The sequence below is a fragment of the Bos taurus genome, chromosome 14, assembly GCF_002263795.3.
Source record: "Bos taurus isolate L1 Dominette 01449 registration number 42190680 breed Hereford chromosome 14, ARS-UCD2.0, whole genome shotgun sequence".
In the NCBI taxonomy this organism is placed as follows: Eukaryota; Metazoa; Chordata; class Mammalia; order Artiodactyla; family Bovidae; genus Bos; species Bos taurus.
In genome coordinates, this window is record NC_037341.1 from 43,235,767 (window position 1) to 43,256,023 (window position 20,257).

The 20,257-nt window shown below is 40.3% G+C and overlaps 1 protein-coding gene across 7 annotated transcripts in view; it reads right to left on the reverse strand.

The window, feature by feature from the left end:
* The window catches only part of TPD52 (tumor protein D52), a 131,051-nt gene that overhangs the window by 6,454 nt on the left and 104,340 nt on the right, over positions 1–20,257 (reverse strand). For 3 of the 7 annotated variants that reach the window (XM_025001716.1, XM_025001718.1, XM_005215523.5), the window contains exons 3-7: positions 15,420–15,568; positions 13,544–13,645; positions 12,483–12,509; positions 1,814–1,855; positions 247–295 (exon numbers count right to left, since the gene is read on the reverse strand). In XM_025001716.1, coding sequence (XP_024857484.1) covers positions 247–295; positions 1,814–1,855; positions 12,483–12,509; positions 13,544–13,645; positions 15,420–15,568 — 369 coding nt within the window. 7 annotated transcript variants of the gene reach the window in all.

Sequence of the window (20,257 nt, forward strand, 5' to 3'; positions counted from 1 at the left end):
GCAACCCCATGGACTATAGCCTGCCAGGGTCCTCTGTCCGTGGTATTCTCCAGGCAAGAATACTGGAGTGGGTTGCCATTTCCTTCTCCAATATATCACCTTAAATACCCATTAAAAGGTAAAGATTAAAGTTATTAAAGTTCTTTAAATATTTTTGAAAGGAAATTCTAATTTGAATAATCTACCTACAACAAAGAAAGTTCAGGCACCAAACAAGATAACAAAAAGACCCTGTTCTTTACTTGCCTTTAAGTTTTCAACCTTTTCTTCAAATGATTTGAAAGTTGGGGAGTTTCTATGGAGAGAAAAGAAAAATAATAAAATTACACACATGGAACAAAAATTTCAACAATTCAGAAAACATTATTAGTTGACTGTATTCCCCTTGGCCATTATTCTCAATCAGCAAAAGAACACATAAACCATATGTAACACCTGTACCATAGGCATACATACAAATGGTGTCATTTTATGTGAGATTATCAACTTCTGTTCTAAGATTTCTACAACAATCTTTTTGATTCTTTGAACAGAGCCAGTGTTAGACATACAGATAAAAATACATGTGTGAGAAGAGGGAACAAAGTCAGGTACAACACTAAGTCTAGCACTTCCTCAACCAACTGGTCACCATATAAGAAAAAGCCACTGTTAGCTCAGTCTGACTTTGGTTAAAGTGCTACAGTCCAGAACTAATGTTTAAATTCATACGTTGCCTGGCAAGATTTCTACCTAAACCCACATCAACTCAGCAGGACAAGCAAACCACAGGAGGTTCCACACCAGGGATCCTGGTTCCCAGGAGCAGCATAACAGGAGAAACAGAGACCAAAAGGAAGGGAGGGGCACGGAACTCGATTTGGCCACTTCACAAAGCTGCCCCAACTAACAGAGGCTCTCCAAGCCCACAGGAAGCCGCTCCCGTGCCTTCACATCCATCTGCATTAGTTAGGGAGGGTCACAGTGCCCGTGTGTCGCTTTCACCTCGGTTTCCAAAGTTTTATACGATCCACCTGATCTCCAATATCCTTCCTGCTACCATGATGAAACAGGAGAAGAAGGAAAAATGGGCTTCCCCCTTCCTACCATCGTGATGGGCAGTCGGTCCCAAAGGGTGATCCCCAGACCAGCGGTATCAGTAGCCCTTGGGAAGTTGTTAGCAAAGCAAATTTTCAGGTCCCACCCCAGGCTTACAGAATCAGAAAGTCGACATGGGCCCACCAGGCAGGGACTTTTAACAAGTCCTCCAGGTAGTTCCAATGAACACTAAAGTTCAAGTCAAGCGTACATTGTTGAAAAATTCTCTGCCTCTATAGAGAGGTCAGGTGAGGTAGTAAAAGGTGCCACCTGCAAGTGCTTACTGATGAAAGAGGACACTAGAACGAGGTCTCAGTTGGTTCCAGATGTCCCAATGGGATGAAGGAAGTAGAAATGGGGATGATGAGAAAAAGGGAGACTGTAACTAAAGCTAATGTGAACAGAGGAGGTGGGCCACCTACATCCACGAAAAGAAAAGGTTGATCAGATAAGCAGTGTTCAATTTTTTTTTAATTGAACAGATTCCAGAATGAAACAATTTAACAGGTTTACAAAATAAAGTAGAAATAATAATTCCTTTTTAAAATCACAAACATTTAATGGATTTCTTACACCAGCCCAAAAACATTGGGAAGACCAACTGAAAGCTAGTAACAGTTTTCACAGCTTGTTTAGAGCAGACTTCTAGCTCCTACTTCAGAACATTCAAGAGAAACATCTGGATAAAAAGTAAGGAAGCATAAGACCAACTACATTTTGTGAAAATATACTTTACCTCATAGCAGGCATGCTAATTGAGTGTTGAATGGAGCGTATGCTAAGAGGCAGCATTAAAAAGAGACAGAAATGGAGTTAGTAAAGTGGCGATTAGATATTATAAAAAGCAAACAAAATTTAGTTTTCTAGAATCTTGTTCTTCTGGCACCATAAAAAATTACTTGCTTTTTGAGGTGGAGGGGATCAAAGTTAGCACAATGTAACTTTTATTCATGAGCCAATTTGATTCCAGTAGTTCATAATTCAGCTAATAAATCAACTTGGCATTTTTATAGCACTTTGAAAACTGTCGAGTGCTTTCACCAGTACCTGTAAGGCATCTGGCATCAAGCTCAAGAGTTAATAATTTATAAGTCACAGCAGAATCATAAATGGAACTTAAGTCTTTGAACTCCTAATCTAGTGTTCACCACCTCCCCTCAAAAGATGAAGCACACACATACAGGTACGTACACACACACACACACACACACACAAGCAAGACCACTGAAGAGTTCCTGCAGCCATCATTCTCCCACACATTTGGGACCAGAACAGAAAGGTCTCAGAGTCACTATTTGACAACTTCAAGTGACTTTAAAATGACATCACTTCTTAGTAGCAGTAGTCAGTTTTCTAGTAAGAAACCTGTACTTGCTCTTAATTAAACTAAATGTCCTTATAGGCCATTCAAATAAGATTTGCCCCCTGTCATTATACAACTTGCAGCTGTCAACACCCTTGAGCATACGCCTATTTGCATTCCCTTTCCTGACTGGTGGTGGGTACAAGCCCTATTATGCACATCGCAGAATCAAGAGGAGGAGACAGGGAGTATAAAAAGGGAAGCAGAGCGCGATCACTGCCATTCCTTCAGGGTCAGCCTGCTCCCACGTCTTGGGAATGTACTATCCCCTCTGTTTAATAAAAGAACTGTAACTGAGCTGTAACCAGTCAGTCATTTCAAATCCTTGCTACATCGAGATAGGAACTGAGAAATCATTGAGATAGGAACTGAGAAATCCTGTCTGTGTGAGCTGTAATTAGTCTATTGTCCCAAATCTTTGTTACAATGAGACAAGAAATGAGAGAGAGAAATCGACCTGACATGAAGCTGCCTCTATTGTCACAGCCACTTTGCCAAAGCCACCCTCTACCATCAGTAGAGTTCCACCCACCAAAATTAATCTTCTGGTAATCTACAAATTGTTTAGACTGAATGAAAAGAAAAACAAAACTATTTGATACAATTAAGATTCTTATCCTGGGATTGTGTAATTAAAACACTAAGGCGCTAATCAGTTAGTGGTAGGCACTTGAGCTAAAAACTCATGGAGGCTTTGATGTTGAGGAAGATATTTTTGGGGAACAGGTAAAAGTTGTAAGAGTACAGAGGAAGCCAATTCCCAAAGAAAGATTTGCATATGAGCAGAGAGGAAGAGGAAAGGAAAGAGAGATGACCATGAAGAAAAGAGGGCTCAAGTGTGAGAGAAAGGAGTTTCTTGGTTTCTTTGGGCTCCAGAAGCTACCTTGACTTCTAACAGCTTTCCAATCTGCAGGACTAGTCTGGATGGGGCTGGGCTTGCTTCCTTTCCTTGTCTTGAATTACAAAACAACCTTCATTCTGTGCAACGCCTTTCCCTTTTTAGGTGAGCAAAGTCAGTCTTCTATTCCACTTAACCAAAAGACTCTTCACTAGTACATTTTGGCAGAAATAATCAAATTCTGGCAAAAGAAAGTACATAATAGCTAAGCCAGTGATAAGTTGTTTGTCCACAGGACTCACACAGTGAATTCCATAGTATCAACAAAATGAGAAAATGGGTGAATGAAGTAAATACAAATTCAGAAATGGACAGTTAATTCTGGTCATTGTCCCTAAGCATCTACATAAAAGATCATTTCCTCCAGTGGTCATCTGGTGTGTTCCGTGCCCCTTTAAACCAGGAGACAAGTTAGTTTAAAGGAACTAGGGCAAAGGCAGAGTGAGGAGAAAAATCATAAAAGCGAGTTAATTCTAGACGCATCAAATTGACTATGAAGTTAACATCCAGGGCAGAAGTCAATTCAGGATTATACTCCATAAGAAACAAGTCCTGATCATAAAAGTTGAAAAACTGAATTGTAAATGTCACCTGGAATTTTCAGGGGATGAAGAATTAAAACAGGAGAGCAGTGGGGAGCTATGCATGACTCATCAAGGGGTCCTCCCTGGATTAGGTAAGAGAAGGATGGCGGTGGAGCATCATTGAGAGGGGACATTAGGGGGACAGGGGAAACTGACCAACAGCGTAAACAGTTAGGAGAAAACTCAATAATGTTGGAAATACAGACAACTTTTAAAAAATATTTTGTTTTTACAACATTATCATAGAAAAGTACTGAGAGAAATGAGAGGCACTCCATATTAAGTGCCTAGCAGATGCCAAAGATGTTTGTGATATGACTTAAAGAATGTTAAAAACGATCTCTTGGAGAATACTAAGAAATAGTATAGCATCTCCTGCAGAGGACTTTAGGTTCCTCTATGGGATAATGACAAAGTCACTCTTGCTGGTATCGCACTTCAATCAGCAGCTATAGCAGATGAAGAATTGAAACATTTGAGTACCATGAAGGATGCACTCACTAAATATGTGTAAGTGCGAATGCGTAACAAAAAGCAAGGAAGTAATTAACACTAAGGTGTTCATTTTGTGATAAACACAGTTGGATTTCTGTATGTGTTACTTTTCACAATAAGAAAAGATTAAAAAGAACAGAGATTGATATCAGAGTAATACAAAGTCAAGGTGTCGCCATTTTTGAAGTAGCCATTACAGCAGCAAGAACAAGGAGTGCATATTAATTTCAAGTCCAACCAAGGCTTCTCTACCTGAACATCTCTACAACCCATATTCTGATCAAATTCTATTTTATCGGTGGCTAGTGTGTAATCTAACAATCGGTCAGCTGTCTTTGCATTTTTAGCTTCCCTATGCAAGGTTCGGAGAAGGCAATGGCACCCCACTCCAGTACTCTTGCCTAGAAAATCCCATGGACGGAGGAGCCTGGTAGGCTGCAGTCCATGGGGTCGTGAAGAGTCGGACACAACTGAGCGACTTCACTCTCACTTTTCAGTTTCATGCATTGGAGAAGGAAATGGCAACCCACTCCAGTGTTCTTGCCTGGAGAATCCCAGGGACGGGGGAGCCTGGTGGGCTGCCGTCTATGGGGTCGCACAGAGTCAGACATGACTGAAGCGACTTAGCAGCAGCAGCATGCAAGGTTACACAGTTTCAATTCTCTTCAACTTACATATCACCTCCAATTTCACTGATGTTCAAATATAATATGGAAAACTTCAAAAGCAAAAAGCCACATTGCTCCTGGACCAGAACTATCTCTAATAGATGTTAATATATTGGGAAGATTAGCTAGCATCTATAAAGCAAATTCGGAGAAGGCAATGGTACCCCACTCCAGTACTTTTGCCTGGAAAATCCCATGGACAGAGGAGCCTGGTAGGCTGCAGTCCATGGGGTCGTGAAGAGTCGGACACAACTGAGCGACTTCACTCTCACTTTTCAGTTTCATGCATTGGAGAAGGAAATGGCAACCCACTCCAGTGTTCTTGCCTGGAGAATCCCAGGGACGGGGGAGCCTGGTGGGCTGCCGTCTATGGGGTCGAACAGAGTCGGACACGACTGAAGCAACTTAGCAGCAGCAGCAGCAGCATAAAGCAAATTTTGTTGCAAGTTTTTCCAACTGGATTTCAACCCTCAAAGACAGTAACCTACAATCAAAGCAGGAATGTAAATCTGGATTCCTCAAAACACTAAAGGAAAAAAATCAAAGAGGACAACCTGACTCTCACTCAGACACACTAAGTATTTTACAATCTAATATTTGCTCTTACTTTGGAAGTTATTCTTTTAAAAAGCTGAATTGACTTTTTAAATGTTTGTTGTTTCTTACATGGCTGTTTGAACTTTTCATCCCTAATAATATTAAAGGGGGAGGAGTAGAGGGAAAAGAAGAAGGAAGAATGTAGCAAATGGCAGCCAGAGAAAGAAGAGAGGCTGGTCAACATGTTTCAAAGCATACTGTGTGCCGAGCATGCTTTTAAGAGCCATCCATGTATTGTTATTCCCTTTTGCCCTCAAAATAATCTCTTGATCACAGGTAATGAACCAAAGTAACTGCCAGACAGTGGCTGGAGGGTTGAAGTCTTAAGCTATCGTTGCCCTGGGGAGACAGAACAAGGCAGAGGGGACCACAGGCTCCTGAACTTGTGTGTGCCTGGGTTCAAGTCCTGGCCTTCAGCCAGATGGCTGTGTGACCATGGGGAAGTCACTTAACCTTTCTGTGGCTCAGTTTTCCTCATCTGAAAAATCAAAAAGCTAACAGTACCTACTATAACTGTTTACCATTATATTATTATTACAGATGACTTTATTTTTTACTTATTCATGTATTTGGCTGTGTTGGGTCTTAGTTATTACACACGAGATCTCCCTTGCATCATTCAGGATCTTCTGTAGGATCGCACGGACTCTCTAGTTGTGGTGTGCAGGCTTAACTGACCCATGGCATGTGGGATCTTAGCTCCTCAACCATGAATTGAACATGTGTACCCTGCATTGCCAGGCAGATTCTTTTCCACTGGACCACTAGGGAAGTCCCTACAGATGACTTTAACTGAATACACATTAATGCTTATCTAAGATTATATCCTTTAAAGCCTTCAAATTTCACCCAGCTATTATTTTGGTTGGTAACTCAAACCCTACAGTCCAGGACAGTGCCTGGCACAAAGCTGTCATTCTATAAATACTTTTAATTAAAGAATGAATGAATAAATAACTGCAGCAACCGAAATTAGGATGCATGAGCATGAAAGATAAGAAAGTGCATAAAAGTTTTTCAAATTCTGGAACTTCCTTGGTGGTCCAGTGGTTAAGATGCTACACTCCCAATGCAGGAGGCCCACGTTCAATACCTGGTCAGGGAACTAGACCCCACAGGCCACAGCTAACATCTTGCACAGCCAAATAAATTTTTTAAAAAACCTTTACAAATTCATATCAAAAGGTACTCTATTATAACAAAAGAGATCATTTCTTATTAAGTGGTAGAAATTTTCAGCAAAATGGAATCATCTGGAATAACTTGAATGAACCCCAAACCAATTTTTAAAACTTAGAGGCCCAAAGGAGAAGGTTCTTTTGAAGAGAAAGGCAAATCCTCCTGAACATATCAGAAATATTTGTCTAATGAGGCTGCTGAATTGTTAGAGCATGCTCTTAATAACATGAACATCAATTAAACACCTGCACCCAGTGAAATGAAAACACTCCTTTAAAGTTTCTCTCAACAAAAGTAAAGGCACGAGTCCATGTTTACCATGTGCATGCAGAAAACAAGCCAACAGCAGAGGAGTGACTGTGAACACCCACCTGGGACAAGACGTCTGTCCTCAGAGGGCTCCTCTGGCCTGCTGCTGACCCCTAATCATGAGGTTGCCAAAAACAGACATCTCTCGCTGTGTCTCTCTGTCGCTGTCTCTCTTCCTCCTTTCTTCTCTCCCTTTCTTTCCCTCTCTCTCCTTCTCCCCATCCCTCCTCTCCTCTTCCTCTTCCTTACTCACCCACCCAAGGCATAGACAATATCTATACCTCAAGTGCTAACTTATTAACTGATAATGTTTTAATAGTACAATCAAAACTGTTGCTGGCTCTAACAATGCAAGTCAGCAAAATGCCCACAATTCCACCAGAGACTGAAATCCTTGCCCCAAGTCTTCTGGTTTAGCATGAACTTGGAACAAAGGATAGTCAACAGGATTACCCAACTACTGCAAGCACTGGCAAAAAGGGGCCCCTGCATCCACCTCCACGAGAGGAAAGGCCATGCTGCTCGGATGGAAACCCTCAGCCTGCTGCCCACGCTCCTCTTCTTGTACAGTTCGGGGGGCATGTGGTCAGTATTTGCCTCTGAGACTCACTCACCTAAAAAGATGTAGATTTTTTTATACATGTTCTCTAATATATATGTTTCATATATTCCTATTATATGTTTTCATATATTTTCTATTATATATAAATCAGATTACAATCAAGACACCTTGATCGAGAAATGATTTTCTAAAGTGAAATTAACTCAATTGAAAAGTTGATTTCAGTTCAGGCACTGAGTCTTTTCCGACTCTTTGCGATCCCATGGACCACAGCACGGCAGGCTTCCCTGTCCATCACCAACTCCCAGAGCTTGCTCAAACTCATGTCCATCAAGTCAGTGACGCCATCCTGTCATCTCATCCTCTGTCGTCCCCCTGTCGTCTCGCCTTCAATCTTTCCCAGAATCAGGGTCTTTTCAAATGAGTCAGCACTTTGCATCAGGTGGCCAAATGACTGGAGTTTCAGCTTCAGCATCAGTCCTTCCAATGAATATTCAGGACTGATTTCCTTTAGGATGAACTGGTTGGATCTCCTTGCAGTCCAAGGGACTCTCAAGAGTCTTCCCCAACACCACAGTTCAAAAGCATCAATTCTTCAGTGCTCAGTTTTCTTTATGGTCCTACTCTTACATCCATACATGAACAATGGAAAAACCATAGCCTTGACTAGACAGACTTCTGTCGGCAAAGTAATGTCTCTGCTTTTAAATATTTTATGTTGGTCATAGCTTTTCTTCCAAGGAGCATTTGTCTTTTAATTTCATGGTTGCAGTCACCATCTTCAGTGATTTTGGAGCCAAAAAAATAGTCGTCACTGTTTCCATCGTTTTCCCATCTATTTGCCATGAAGTGATTGGACTGGATGCCTTGATCTTAGTTTTCTGAATGTTGAGTTTTAAGCCAATTTTTCCACTCTCCTCTTTCACTTTCATCAAGAGGCTCTTTAGTTCTTCTTCACTTTCTGCCATAAGGGTGGTATCATCTGCGTAACTGAGGTTATTGATATTTTTCCTGGCAATCTTGATTCCAGCTTGTACTACATCCAGTCCAGCATTTTTCATAATGTACTCTGCAAAGCAGGGTGACAATATGCAGCCTTGATGTACTCTTTTCCCTATTTGGAACCAGTCTGTTGTACCATGTCTGGTTCTAACTGTTGCTTCTTGACCTGCATACAGATTTCTCAAGAGGCAGGTTAGGTGGTCTGGTAGCCCCATCTCTTGAAGAATTTTCCAGTTTTTTGTGATCCACACAGTCAAAGGCTTTAGTGTAGTCAATGAAACAGAAATAGATGTTTTTCTGGAACGCTCTTGCTTTTTCCATGATCCAGCAGATGTTGGCAATTTGATCTCTGGTTCCTCTGCCTTTTCTAAAACCAGCTGGAACATCAGGAAGTTCACGGTTCACATATTGCTGAAGCCTGGCTTGGAGAATTTTGAGCATTACTTTACTAGTGTGTGAGATGACTGCAATTGTGCAGTAGTTTGAGCATTCTTTGGCATTGCCTTTCTTTGGGATTGGAATGGAAACGGACCTTTTCCAGTCCTGTGGCCACTGCTGAGTTTTCCAAATTTGCTGGCATATTAAGTGCAGCACTTTCACAGTATCACCTTTCAGGATTTGGAATAGCTCAACTGGAATTCCATCACCTCCACTAGCTTTGTTCATAGTGATGCTTTCTAAGGCCCACTTGACTTCACATTCCAGGATGTCTGGCTCTAGGTCAGTGATCACACCATCGTGATTATCTTGGTCGTGAAGATCTTTTTTGTACAGTTCTTCTGTGTATTCTTGCCACCTCATCTTGATATCTTCTGCTTCTGTTAGGTCCATACCATTTCTGTCCTTTATTGTACTCATCTTTGCGTGAAATGTTCCCTTGGTATCTTGAACTTTCTTGAAGAGATCTCTAGTCTTTCCCATTCTATTATCTTCCTCCTATTTCTTTGCATTGATTACTGAGGAAGGTTTTCTTATCTCTCCTTGCTATTCTTTGGAACTCTGCATTCAAATGGGTATATCTTTCCTTTTCTCCTTTGCCTTTAGCTTCTCTTCTTTTCTCAGCTATTTGTAAGACCTCCTCAACCATTTTGCCTTTTAGCATTTCTTTTTCTTGGAAATGGTCTTGATCACTGTGTGCTGTACAATGTCATGAACCTTCATCCATAGTTCTTCAGGCACTCTGTCTATCAGATCTAATCCCTTGAATCTGTTTGTCACTTTCACTGTATAATCGTAAGGGATTTGATTTAGATCATACCTGAATGCTCTAGTGGCTTTCCCTACTCTGTTCAATTTAAATCTGAATTTGGCAATAAGGAGTCCATGATCTGAGCCACAGTGTGCTCCTGGTCTTGTTTTTGCTGACTGTATAGAGCCTCTCCATCACCCTCCGCAATGTCCCACACTGTCTGTGGAATGTGTTCTTCTCTAAATAAACCTACTTATTATTTATCACTTTGTCTCTCACTGGATTCTTTCTGAGATGAAACATCAAGAACCTGAGCTTTATTAGGTCCTGAAACCAGATGCCAACAACTAAGGGCTTTACTCAACTTTTAACCTGTAAGAAATAATTCCAAAATGTAGCTCTCTTATATCTCCCACTTCCAAGTTGTCATATGAAGCCTAACTTTAACCAGGACCTGCACTGATACATAATATATTGATACACAAAGAATACATTATTCATTAATAACTAGACTGAAAATGTTAGACAGAGTATGATCTTAATCGAATTTTTTTAATGAAAGGAAAAAAAGTGACTGTGTAAGCAGCAAGAAAACAGCCACCAAACTCATATTATTTACAGTGAATTAATAAGACAGCACATACTGAGCCATGCTGCTGCTGCTGCTAAGTCGCATCAGTCGTGTCCGACTCTGTGCGACCCCATAGACAGCAGCCCAACTACTTAGGTACATTTGCTTAATCTTCTCCAAAGTATACAGAAAAAATGGTGGTATGAACTGATGAAATCCTTCTTCAAACAGCACTTACATAGTTTTATTATTTTTGTTTACATTATACCTAGTATTGTTTTATACTTAAGTATGAACAGGGCTCTTCCATTCTTGTGAGGCCACACCACACACCATGAGGGATCTTAGTTCCCTGCTGGACAGTGGTTAAGAATCCACCTTGCAATGCAGAGGACATGGGTTCGATCCCCAGTCAGGGAATTAAGATTCCACATGCCCCAGAGCAATGAAACCCGAGTGCCACAACAACTGAGCCTGCATGAAACAATGATGATACCAAGGGCTGCAACCAAGACCCAAGGCAGCCAAGTAAATAAAACGGTAATAATAAGGCCGCACAACACAGCATGAGGGATTTTAGTTCTCCAACCAGGAGTTGAAGCTGTGCCCTGGGAATGCAGTGTCTAACCCACTGGACCACCAGGGAAGTCCCAGGGCTCTTCCATTCTTAACTCATTCCTGGGCCCCACCTCCCTTCTCCCATTCCATGCACTCAAAGATTTTAAGCTCTTTCTTAATAAGAACTGTGTCTGGTATAGGTTATACCCTTTGGATCCATCAACGGTGTACACCTTAATGTTAGCAGAATGGATTATGTGAGTGAACAAATCCTCACACAACCCCTTAACGTTAGATAAAATTCTCTTAATAGTTTCCTAAAGCACTTAGGCCATTTTCAGTTGAACACCAAAGATATAGAATTGATTCCTATCACTGATTTCTTGGGGTTTTTTTAAAGCATAATTCTAACCGCAAATAGTTTAACACTCAGAGTTTGTTTATCTCCCTGACTTACTCTTTCAGAGATAAGTGAGAGAAAGCCTCAGTTATAAGCATCTATTTGATTACTTAAGAAGGCACAATGCTAGCCACAGCAAGTGACTGCTTGAGAAGACAATTCACGTTAATAGGAACAGAGAGAGACTAGTGTGTTAACTTTCCTACTTATACTCAAAGGACCTTCCACCTTCATTTTCTCTAACTACTAATTGGATAATCAGAGAGTCTGTATGGGAGGGAGAGGAGAGGTTTGCTCAATATCACAAAGATTCCTTCCAGAAGGGAAGGTTTGGACTGACATCTTTTTAACATGCTTTCTTTTTTGGCCTAATACACTTTATTTCTCCTTTTGCAGCTATGAAATATCCTTGTGTGCAGAGTTACAGAATACAACTCATGTAAAGAAATAATAAAATAGTAAACACTAGAGGCTAACAAAACAAGTACTAAAACATGCTGAATCATGGTATATCATCTTAGGCATATTTTACCATAATTAAAAAAAAAGTCACAGTAACCTGGAAAGAGAAAAGACTAACATTGTGAGACGGTACATATGCTGTCTATTACAGCTGCATAATGGGAGCCAGGTGAAGGGGGATTCCAGCATCCTGACATAGGCACCAAAGAAATTACAGCATCAAAAACAAACAAACAAAGTCAGACATGAAAAGGGAGGAATTCTGCATGCCATGGTAAAGCTGATTCTTTTTTTTACCAAACACACACATACACAAAAAGAAAGTAAAATGTCAAAATCATTTCCATATCCCTTGAATCACGTGTCAAATTATTCTCCTTTTAATGTATCCATCACCCATGGTATACAAGAAACCCTCCCTTGAAAATAGGAATGCACCAGAGAAAAGATATTCCGAAATGCAAGATTATGTAGTGGACAAACACGACCATCCAATGTGGCATCATAGCCTAAGCACACTTGTCTTAGACGAGAGCTGGGCTGCAGCGATGGTTTACACTCTCCTTACCTAAAGGAATGTGAAAAGGCTTGCAATCTGCAAGAAGCCAGAGTAAGCATTAAAAAAGAAAGGAAGTTCTGGTAAATCTAAAACAATTAAATAACCTACTTTTTAAGAGCTGTGTAAAGTTTTAACTGAATTCTAAAAGGCTACACAATCGGGAGTTAGCACAGAAAGAAAAGAGCTTACCTAAGAGAAGTATATATAATGGTCAAGAGGGTTTAAGAGAGCTGTGTTTATTACGTTGTGTTGAAATGATAATAGTCCAAATACAATGAGCAAATCATTGGGTATTTTTGGTACAAGTATAAGACCAATTAACCAAACTTATTCAACCAACAAAATTCTGGTTGTAAAATCTACTTTCCCCACAAAAAGAAAACACAAGGTCATGCAATCTGAAGGGTTTAAAAAAAACAAAACACATAAATCTTGCATGCCAACAGAAGCACAGCCAATTTAATCCACATTTGTCATTTTCAGCACTATTTTAATCCACATGGTGGGTGGCATGAGGTTACTGATGGACACAAAAGCACTCTGAAGCGGTTTTATCAAAATGACCAGGAAAATTCTGCAGACACATTGAAAATAAAATGCAAAATAAATAGCTCAAAACAAGATTTTGGCCTGGGCATGAACATAGATGATACAAAGCAGTACACAAATGAGTATGTGCCAAGCACACCATGGGCTAAAGATGTACCACCTGGAAGTAAAGGCAGGACTCAGTGCTCCCAGACTTATCCCCACCAGACACAAGGCTCCACTTACAACCACAGGTCTGCAGCCACATACTTACCCCGTGTGATCAAGAAGGGCTAAAAGGAGGAAAGTTCACAACCAGAATTTTTCAACAACTTTAAATGTATTCATAAGACAATCAGTTTGAAGGCTATGCCTAGAAGGATTTAGGGATGCATTTCAGGTCCTGGTTTGAAGGAGGGCTCTTCCTCACTCAAACAGGGGGAGTCCAACATCAGCCAGTACCAGGCAGGAAAGAAATGCAACCACGATAACAGATTTTAATCTGCCTCATCTTAATTAAGCAAGGAAAAATGAGGACGTACTTTACATCTTCCAGCTTTTTGGTGATGACAGAGCCAACAGACGAAAAAGCAGCTGAAGCCTTCTGTCCGGCCTGAGATAAGGTTTCAGAGGTCTTCTTGTACCTATATTAAATTATAAAAGAACAGAGCAAAGAAAGTAAGCTAACCTTTCCAATATCCATTATGTGGTGACAGAGGATGAGATGGTTAGATGGCATCACCGACTCAATGGACACACGTGTGTGTGCTAAGTTGCTTCAACTGTGCCTGACTCTTTGTGACCCTATGCAGCAGCAAACTCTGGGAGACAGTGAAACACAGGGAAGCCTGGCGTGCTGCAGTCCATGGGGTTGCAAAGAGTCGGACACGACTTAGCGATTGAACAACAATCTTTCTAATATCCATTATGCAGAGTTCAGTGATCACCACCTTTTGGAGAACTCTCAAGAAAAAAAAAAAAATAGAATATCCAAAATTCTTCATGACTGCCAAGTCAACATCATCACATCATCTTTTACTTAACCACCATTTCAAACACAAACTTTTGCAGTACCCTAGAACAGCCAGAAAGGCCCATAAAGGCAAGGCTGAAGAAATCTGGGTAAGAGTTAAAAACAGTTATGAAGCCAAGATCAAAATGGGCCAGAGGTTAAATGAAACTATATCTCTGATTTTTTTTTTCCTTTTTCACTTAAGCTAAACAAAACAAAAATGAAATCAAATTCTTCACATTTCTTTCACAACTTTATTTTCTAAAAAAGGACCAGAAGTAAGGTGGGATCCAGGAGTACTTTTTATCACCCAAATCAATTTGGGGCAGCATAAAGAAATTTTTCAGTTCTCCCTATATGTAGAGTTACCAAATAAGAACTGGTACCTTCTCAACAGGGGACATAAAAGGTACAACACTTCAAATGACTCAAGGGGGATATTTGCTGTAGCACAAAAGCAGAAAATTTACCACCCCCCTCCTCCCATCTACTCAGGGATTAGTGAAGGGAAAAACTAAACCAGACAAAAGAGTATGGTTCTTATCCCAAAGAGGTTAAGCCCACATTGTAGAAAGGGATGTTCAGGCATTTTTACTTACCTTGTCAAGATCAAATACCAAAAAAGAGAAAAAGAGAAAATGTTTAAGATGATACAAGGAATGGCATCCTGCATGTTCTTCCGCTGCCTACTTATATGGAGAAAGCAGGTGGGTACCCCCGTACTGCCACATTAGGAAGCAGTCAGCCTCGCTGGTGCTGGTCACCAGCTCAGCAGACGGGACTGCATAGAGAACACCTTTTGGAGACTCAGGAAATGGAGCTGCACCTTGATAATGCTGTACCAAAACCGTGTGATCAAAAAAGACCAGAAGATTAAGGGGTGGTCCTCTGCTATTGGCACACATCAGAGATGGTGACCTGAGAGAGTCTCATGCTGTGTATAAAGCAGGGTTAAAAAAAATAAAAAGACTGGCTCTGCACTTGGCCAGATCTTAGTTCAAACAGTGCCTCCAGACTTTGAGAGATTTGTGACCTCAACACTGATCTGATCCTGTTTCCTTATCTACGGCTATCTCACTACCCACTCTACTGGGTTATTCTGAGGACCAAGTGACTCATGTATATATCTGGTAAGTCAGTATATAACATTTTAAGAGCTTAGATTTTATATCTTCAACTCACATAGGAGGCTGGTTTTCTCGCTATACCCCAGAACAGTCCAAAAGAACAGTTGGAGAAGACTCAGATACACTTAGAACAGGCATGGTGGGGAAGGTTGCCCCGCACAGTATAGACAAAAGCTGCAGAAACCTCCTCAGTCCCTTTCCACCCCTCCCCGCTTCCAGACAAAAAGAGCAAAGTGTCCTCTACGTTCTCTAGAAAAAGGGAGGGTCAAGGGCACATACGCAGATGTAGCTGTCACATCTTGCCACCCTTTGGCAATGTTCTGTTTTAGTTCCTGTAGTGAATTGATCCCAAGTTTCCGCTTGATCTCCGCTAGGTGCTTCTCTTTTGCTGCTAACACTTGAGACAGAGTCTGGATTTCTTCTTCTACCTGCAAGGAGCGGGGTTGGGGAAGAGTTAAGATGATAAGCCCAAAATTATATTCAAAATTCCAGTCATTTTAAAACATTTTGGATTCATTTCTCTGCCTCTTTTAAAATAATATGTTAAGCAAATGGGTTGCTTGTTGATCTCTCCTGTAAAGCTGCTTTTCTCTCTTCTCTATATTTCAGTCTTGAGTTGTTCTCAGTCTCTCCCCTCTTCCTATACTTCCTTACTCAGTTTTATCATAGAGGTTCAGGGTTCAAACCTTTACACAGATAATATTCAAATTATTCTAACAGCTACTCTGACTACTGGGTCTGCATTTCCAGCTGAACACTGCTGCTTGAATGTCCATAAAAACTCACATTTATGTATTAAGTTAAACAAATCTGAAGTGAAAAGTGAAAGTGTTAGTCGCTCAGTTAGACATAACTGAGCATGGACTGTAAGCCACCAGGCTTCTCTTGTCCATGGGATTCTCCAGGGAAGAAGACTGGAGTGGGAAGTTATTCCCTTCTCCGGGGGTTCTTCCTGACCCAGGGATCGACCACCCAAACCATCTGAATTCCCACCAAAATACATACAACCATGCCAAATCAAAACACAGCCATATTGCATATTTCATATAAGTTTATGCATGCATACATGCTAAGTCCCTTCAGTAGAGTCCGACTCTTTATGACACTAGTCAATAGACTATAACCTGCCAGACTCTTCTGTCCACAGGATTCTCTAGGCAAGAATACTGGAGTGGGTTGCCATTCCCTCCTCCAGGGGATCTTCCCAACCCAGGGGTCGAACACATGTCTCTTTCGTCTCCTTCACTGGCAGATGGGTGTTTTGTTTTGTTTTGTTTTGTTTTAACCACTAGCACTACCAGGAAAGCCTCATATGCGTTTATACTTCCAATATAAATCACAGTTCATACTGTCAATCTTTGTACCTGTCAAACTCACAGGCATAAATAAAACACACTCTCTCCCAGAGTCCTGCAGAAGTGTGGGCCCCTCTGATGCGGACTGACCAGCCTCAGCTTGGTGGTTAGAAATAGGCTCCTGACCCATCAAGTGGCTACTAGCCAGTGAACTGCCTGATGTGCCAAGGGATGCTCGAATAATCACAGTCTCATTCAGGAATGCAGTTTGAGAAACTAAGATCACATTGGGAGGAGAAACTGAAAAGACTTGGATAAAGAAGCCCTGAAGGACAGGTGGGGCACAGCGAGATTATGTAATATTACAGAAGCCTAAATATACTCGAGGAGGCCAAAACTATAAACAGAAGCTATGAAGCAAAAAAAAAAAAAAAAAAAGAGTAGAGGAAAAGGCACAGCTAGGAAAATAGAGGGAAAGGGGAGACCCACAGAGAGAAACAGACACCCAAGACTTCTGTCCCAGAAGTCAAAAAACTTGGGTCCCTGAAGTATAGTTGGCCCTCCGTATCCACAGGTTCCACATCCACAGATGCAACCAACTGCAGACTGAAAATATTCAGGGGAAAAACGTTCCAGAAAGTTTCACAAAGCAATATCTTGAAACTGCCATGTACTGGCAATTATTTACATAGCATTTATACGGTATTTACATAGCATTTACATTGCACTAGGTATTATAAGTAATCTAGGGATTATTTAAAACACATGGAAGGACGTGCATAGGTTATATGCAAATATTATACCATTTTATATAAGGGACTTGAGCATCTGTGGATTTTGATATTCACAGGGTTCCTGGAACCCACCCCCTGCAGACACTGAGGGATGACTGTACGTTCATTAATATTCAAGACCCTCAGAAGGAAGCTTCTCTAGGCTTATTGCAAAGCCATATCTCAGTCTTGACCTACACAACACTTCCATGGGTTCAAAGACAGCATGGCCTTTAAAAACAACATAGAGTATTATTAAGTGAACTGAGAGCACTCGGCAAAATAGAGTATTATTAAGTGAACTAAGAGCACTCGGCAAAAGGAAAGAAGAATAAATCAAAAGTGATGTGGCTGCCAAAAAAAACCCCAAATAACATACTCTAAGATGGCATTAATTAGAATACAGGTCCAGAACAAAGATAATCATCCATGCTTATATGACTCCGAGCTTCCCTGGTGGCTCAGACAGTAAAGAAGCTACCTGCGATACAGGAGACCTGGGTTCGATCCTTGGGTCAGGAAGATACCCTGGAGAAGGCAATGGCAACCCACTCCAGTATTCCTGGCTAGAAAATTCCATGGATAGAGGAGCCTGGCAGGCTACATGGGTTCCATGGGGGTGAGCTACATGGGGTTCATGGGATTGCAAAGAATCAGACATAACTGAGCAACTAACACAGTCTCTAAGATCCTGACTCTTAGTGACCCCATGGACTGCAGCCTACCAGGCTCCTCCATCCATGGGATTTTCCAGGCAAGAGTACTGGAGTGGGTTGCCATTGCCTTCTCCGGTCTATAAGATAGGACTCCACAAATTATATCTGTTTTTGGAAGTCACAAAACGCAACAATAAATGTATGAATGAATAAGGTTTAAAATCAAGCAAATTAAATGATTTGCTGCAAGTCATTAAGCTAATAACGCAGGAATTGGAATTTTAATGCAGGTTTTCTGACTCCACTTCTCAGTTTACTGGCTAATTCTCATTGCACATTGTTAGCTTTCTAATACTTTTCTTTACCTTAATTACAAATGTTCACATACTTTAAATGTTAAGTTTTGTACCCCTTGACACATCTCTAAAGTATTCACTTGCCCTAATGAAACTTGGAAAGAAAGACCACTATAAATCTTTCTGAACAATACATGACCCAATACATCTCCTGCTTTTGTTGATAATTGTGTGCTAACATACCTAGCTCAATCTCAGCACACTAGAGCGACAATTTCTTAATTCAACATTTGTGTGTGTGTGTGTGTGTGTATATACACACACAAGAATCTCTGACATGAATCAAGAAAAATGGAATAATGAGTAGAAAAGTTACTACAAAGCTATGGTAATCAAGATTGTGTGGTAGACTTTAGAGTCCAGAAATAAACCCATACATTTATGGTCCACTGATTTTCAACAAAGATACCAAGCCGTTCAGTGGAAAAGAATAACTTTACTCCACAAATGGTGCTAGGACAACTGAATTTCCATATGCAAAAGAATGCAGTGGGACCCCTAAGTCAGACCATATGTATTAAGATGGATCAGAGAAATCTAAGTGAAAGAGCTAAACTATAAAACTTTAAGAAGAAAATAGAGAGGTAAATCTAAATAATCTCAGATTAGGCAACATCTCTTAGATATGATACCTCAAGCACGAAAACCAAAAAACAAACCAATATCGTCAAATTTTAAAACTGATGTGCTTCAAAGGATACCATCATAAAAGTAAAAAGATAGCTAACAGAATTGGGAAAATGTTTTCAAATTACAAATCTGATAAGGGTCTAGTATGCAAAATATATTAAAAAAAACATAGCTCAATAATAGAAAAGCAAATATCCAATTAAAATGGATAATGGATTTAAATAGACATTCCACCAAAGAAATATATAAATGACCAATAATCATATGAAAAGATCACCAATACCATTCATTCGTAATTAGAAAAGTTCAAGTAAGACACCACTTCATCCCTACTAGTATGGTGTTCAATAATCAGTAAGACAAACAATACCAGTAAGACAAATAATATCAAGCACTGACAAGGGTGTAGAGAAATTGAAACCCTCATACACTGCTGATTGGAATGCACAATCGCACAGTTTGGCAGCAAAATAGCATGACAGTTCCTCAAAAAGTTAAACATGGAGTTGCCATATCCACAAATTTCATTCCTAGGTACAAAACAGGAGAACTGAAAACATATGTTCACCCAAAAACCTGTACATGAATGTTCAGAGAAGTATTACTCATGACAGTCAAAAAGTGGAAACAATCTAAGTGTCCAACAGCTAATGAATGGATAAACAAAATGTGGTGTATACTTTCACAATAGAACATTATTCAGCCATAAAAAGGAATGAAGTACTGATAGGTACTACAACATTGATGAACCTTGGAAACATTATATTAAATGAAAGAAGCCTGTCACAAAAGACCACGTGTTGTTTGATTCCATTTATAAGAAATCCCTTGAACAGGCAAATCTACGGAAACAGAAAGTGGATTAGTGGCTGCTAGGGACTAGGGCAGGGAGGACTGGGGTGAACACTGACGGGAACAGGATTTCTTTGAGGGTGAGGAAATGTTTTAGAATTAGATAGTACTGATACTTGTATAAACTTGTGAATATACAATGAACTATACACATTAAAAGAATGAAATTTAATGTAAATTACATCTCAAAAAGAAGTTAAAAAAAATGGATGGAGGAGATTTTTATCTCTTAATTTCTACAACTATTTCAAGCAGTAACTCTAACATAAAAAACAGAAAATTATCATGTTTTAAATAAGAGTGCTGGAGTGGAATGCCATTTCCTTCTCCAGGGGATCTCCCCACCCAGGAATCGAATCCAGGTCTCCCGCATTGCAGGCAGATGCTTTACCATCTGAGCCACCAGGGAAGCCCCAAATGATTTTATTACATCTAATTATTAGGATCATTATTATCATATTTTATTATGATAGCATAATCTATATATGATGAGAGGTAAAGTAAGAGTATGGGCTTCCATGGTAGCTCAGTGGTAAAGAATCTGCCTGTGATAGA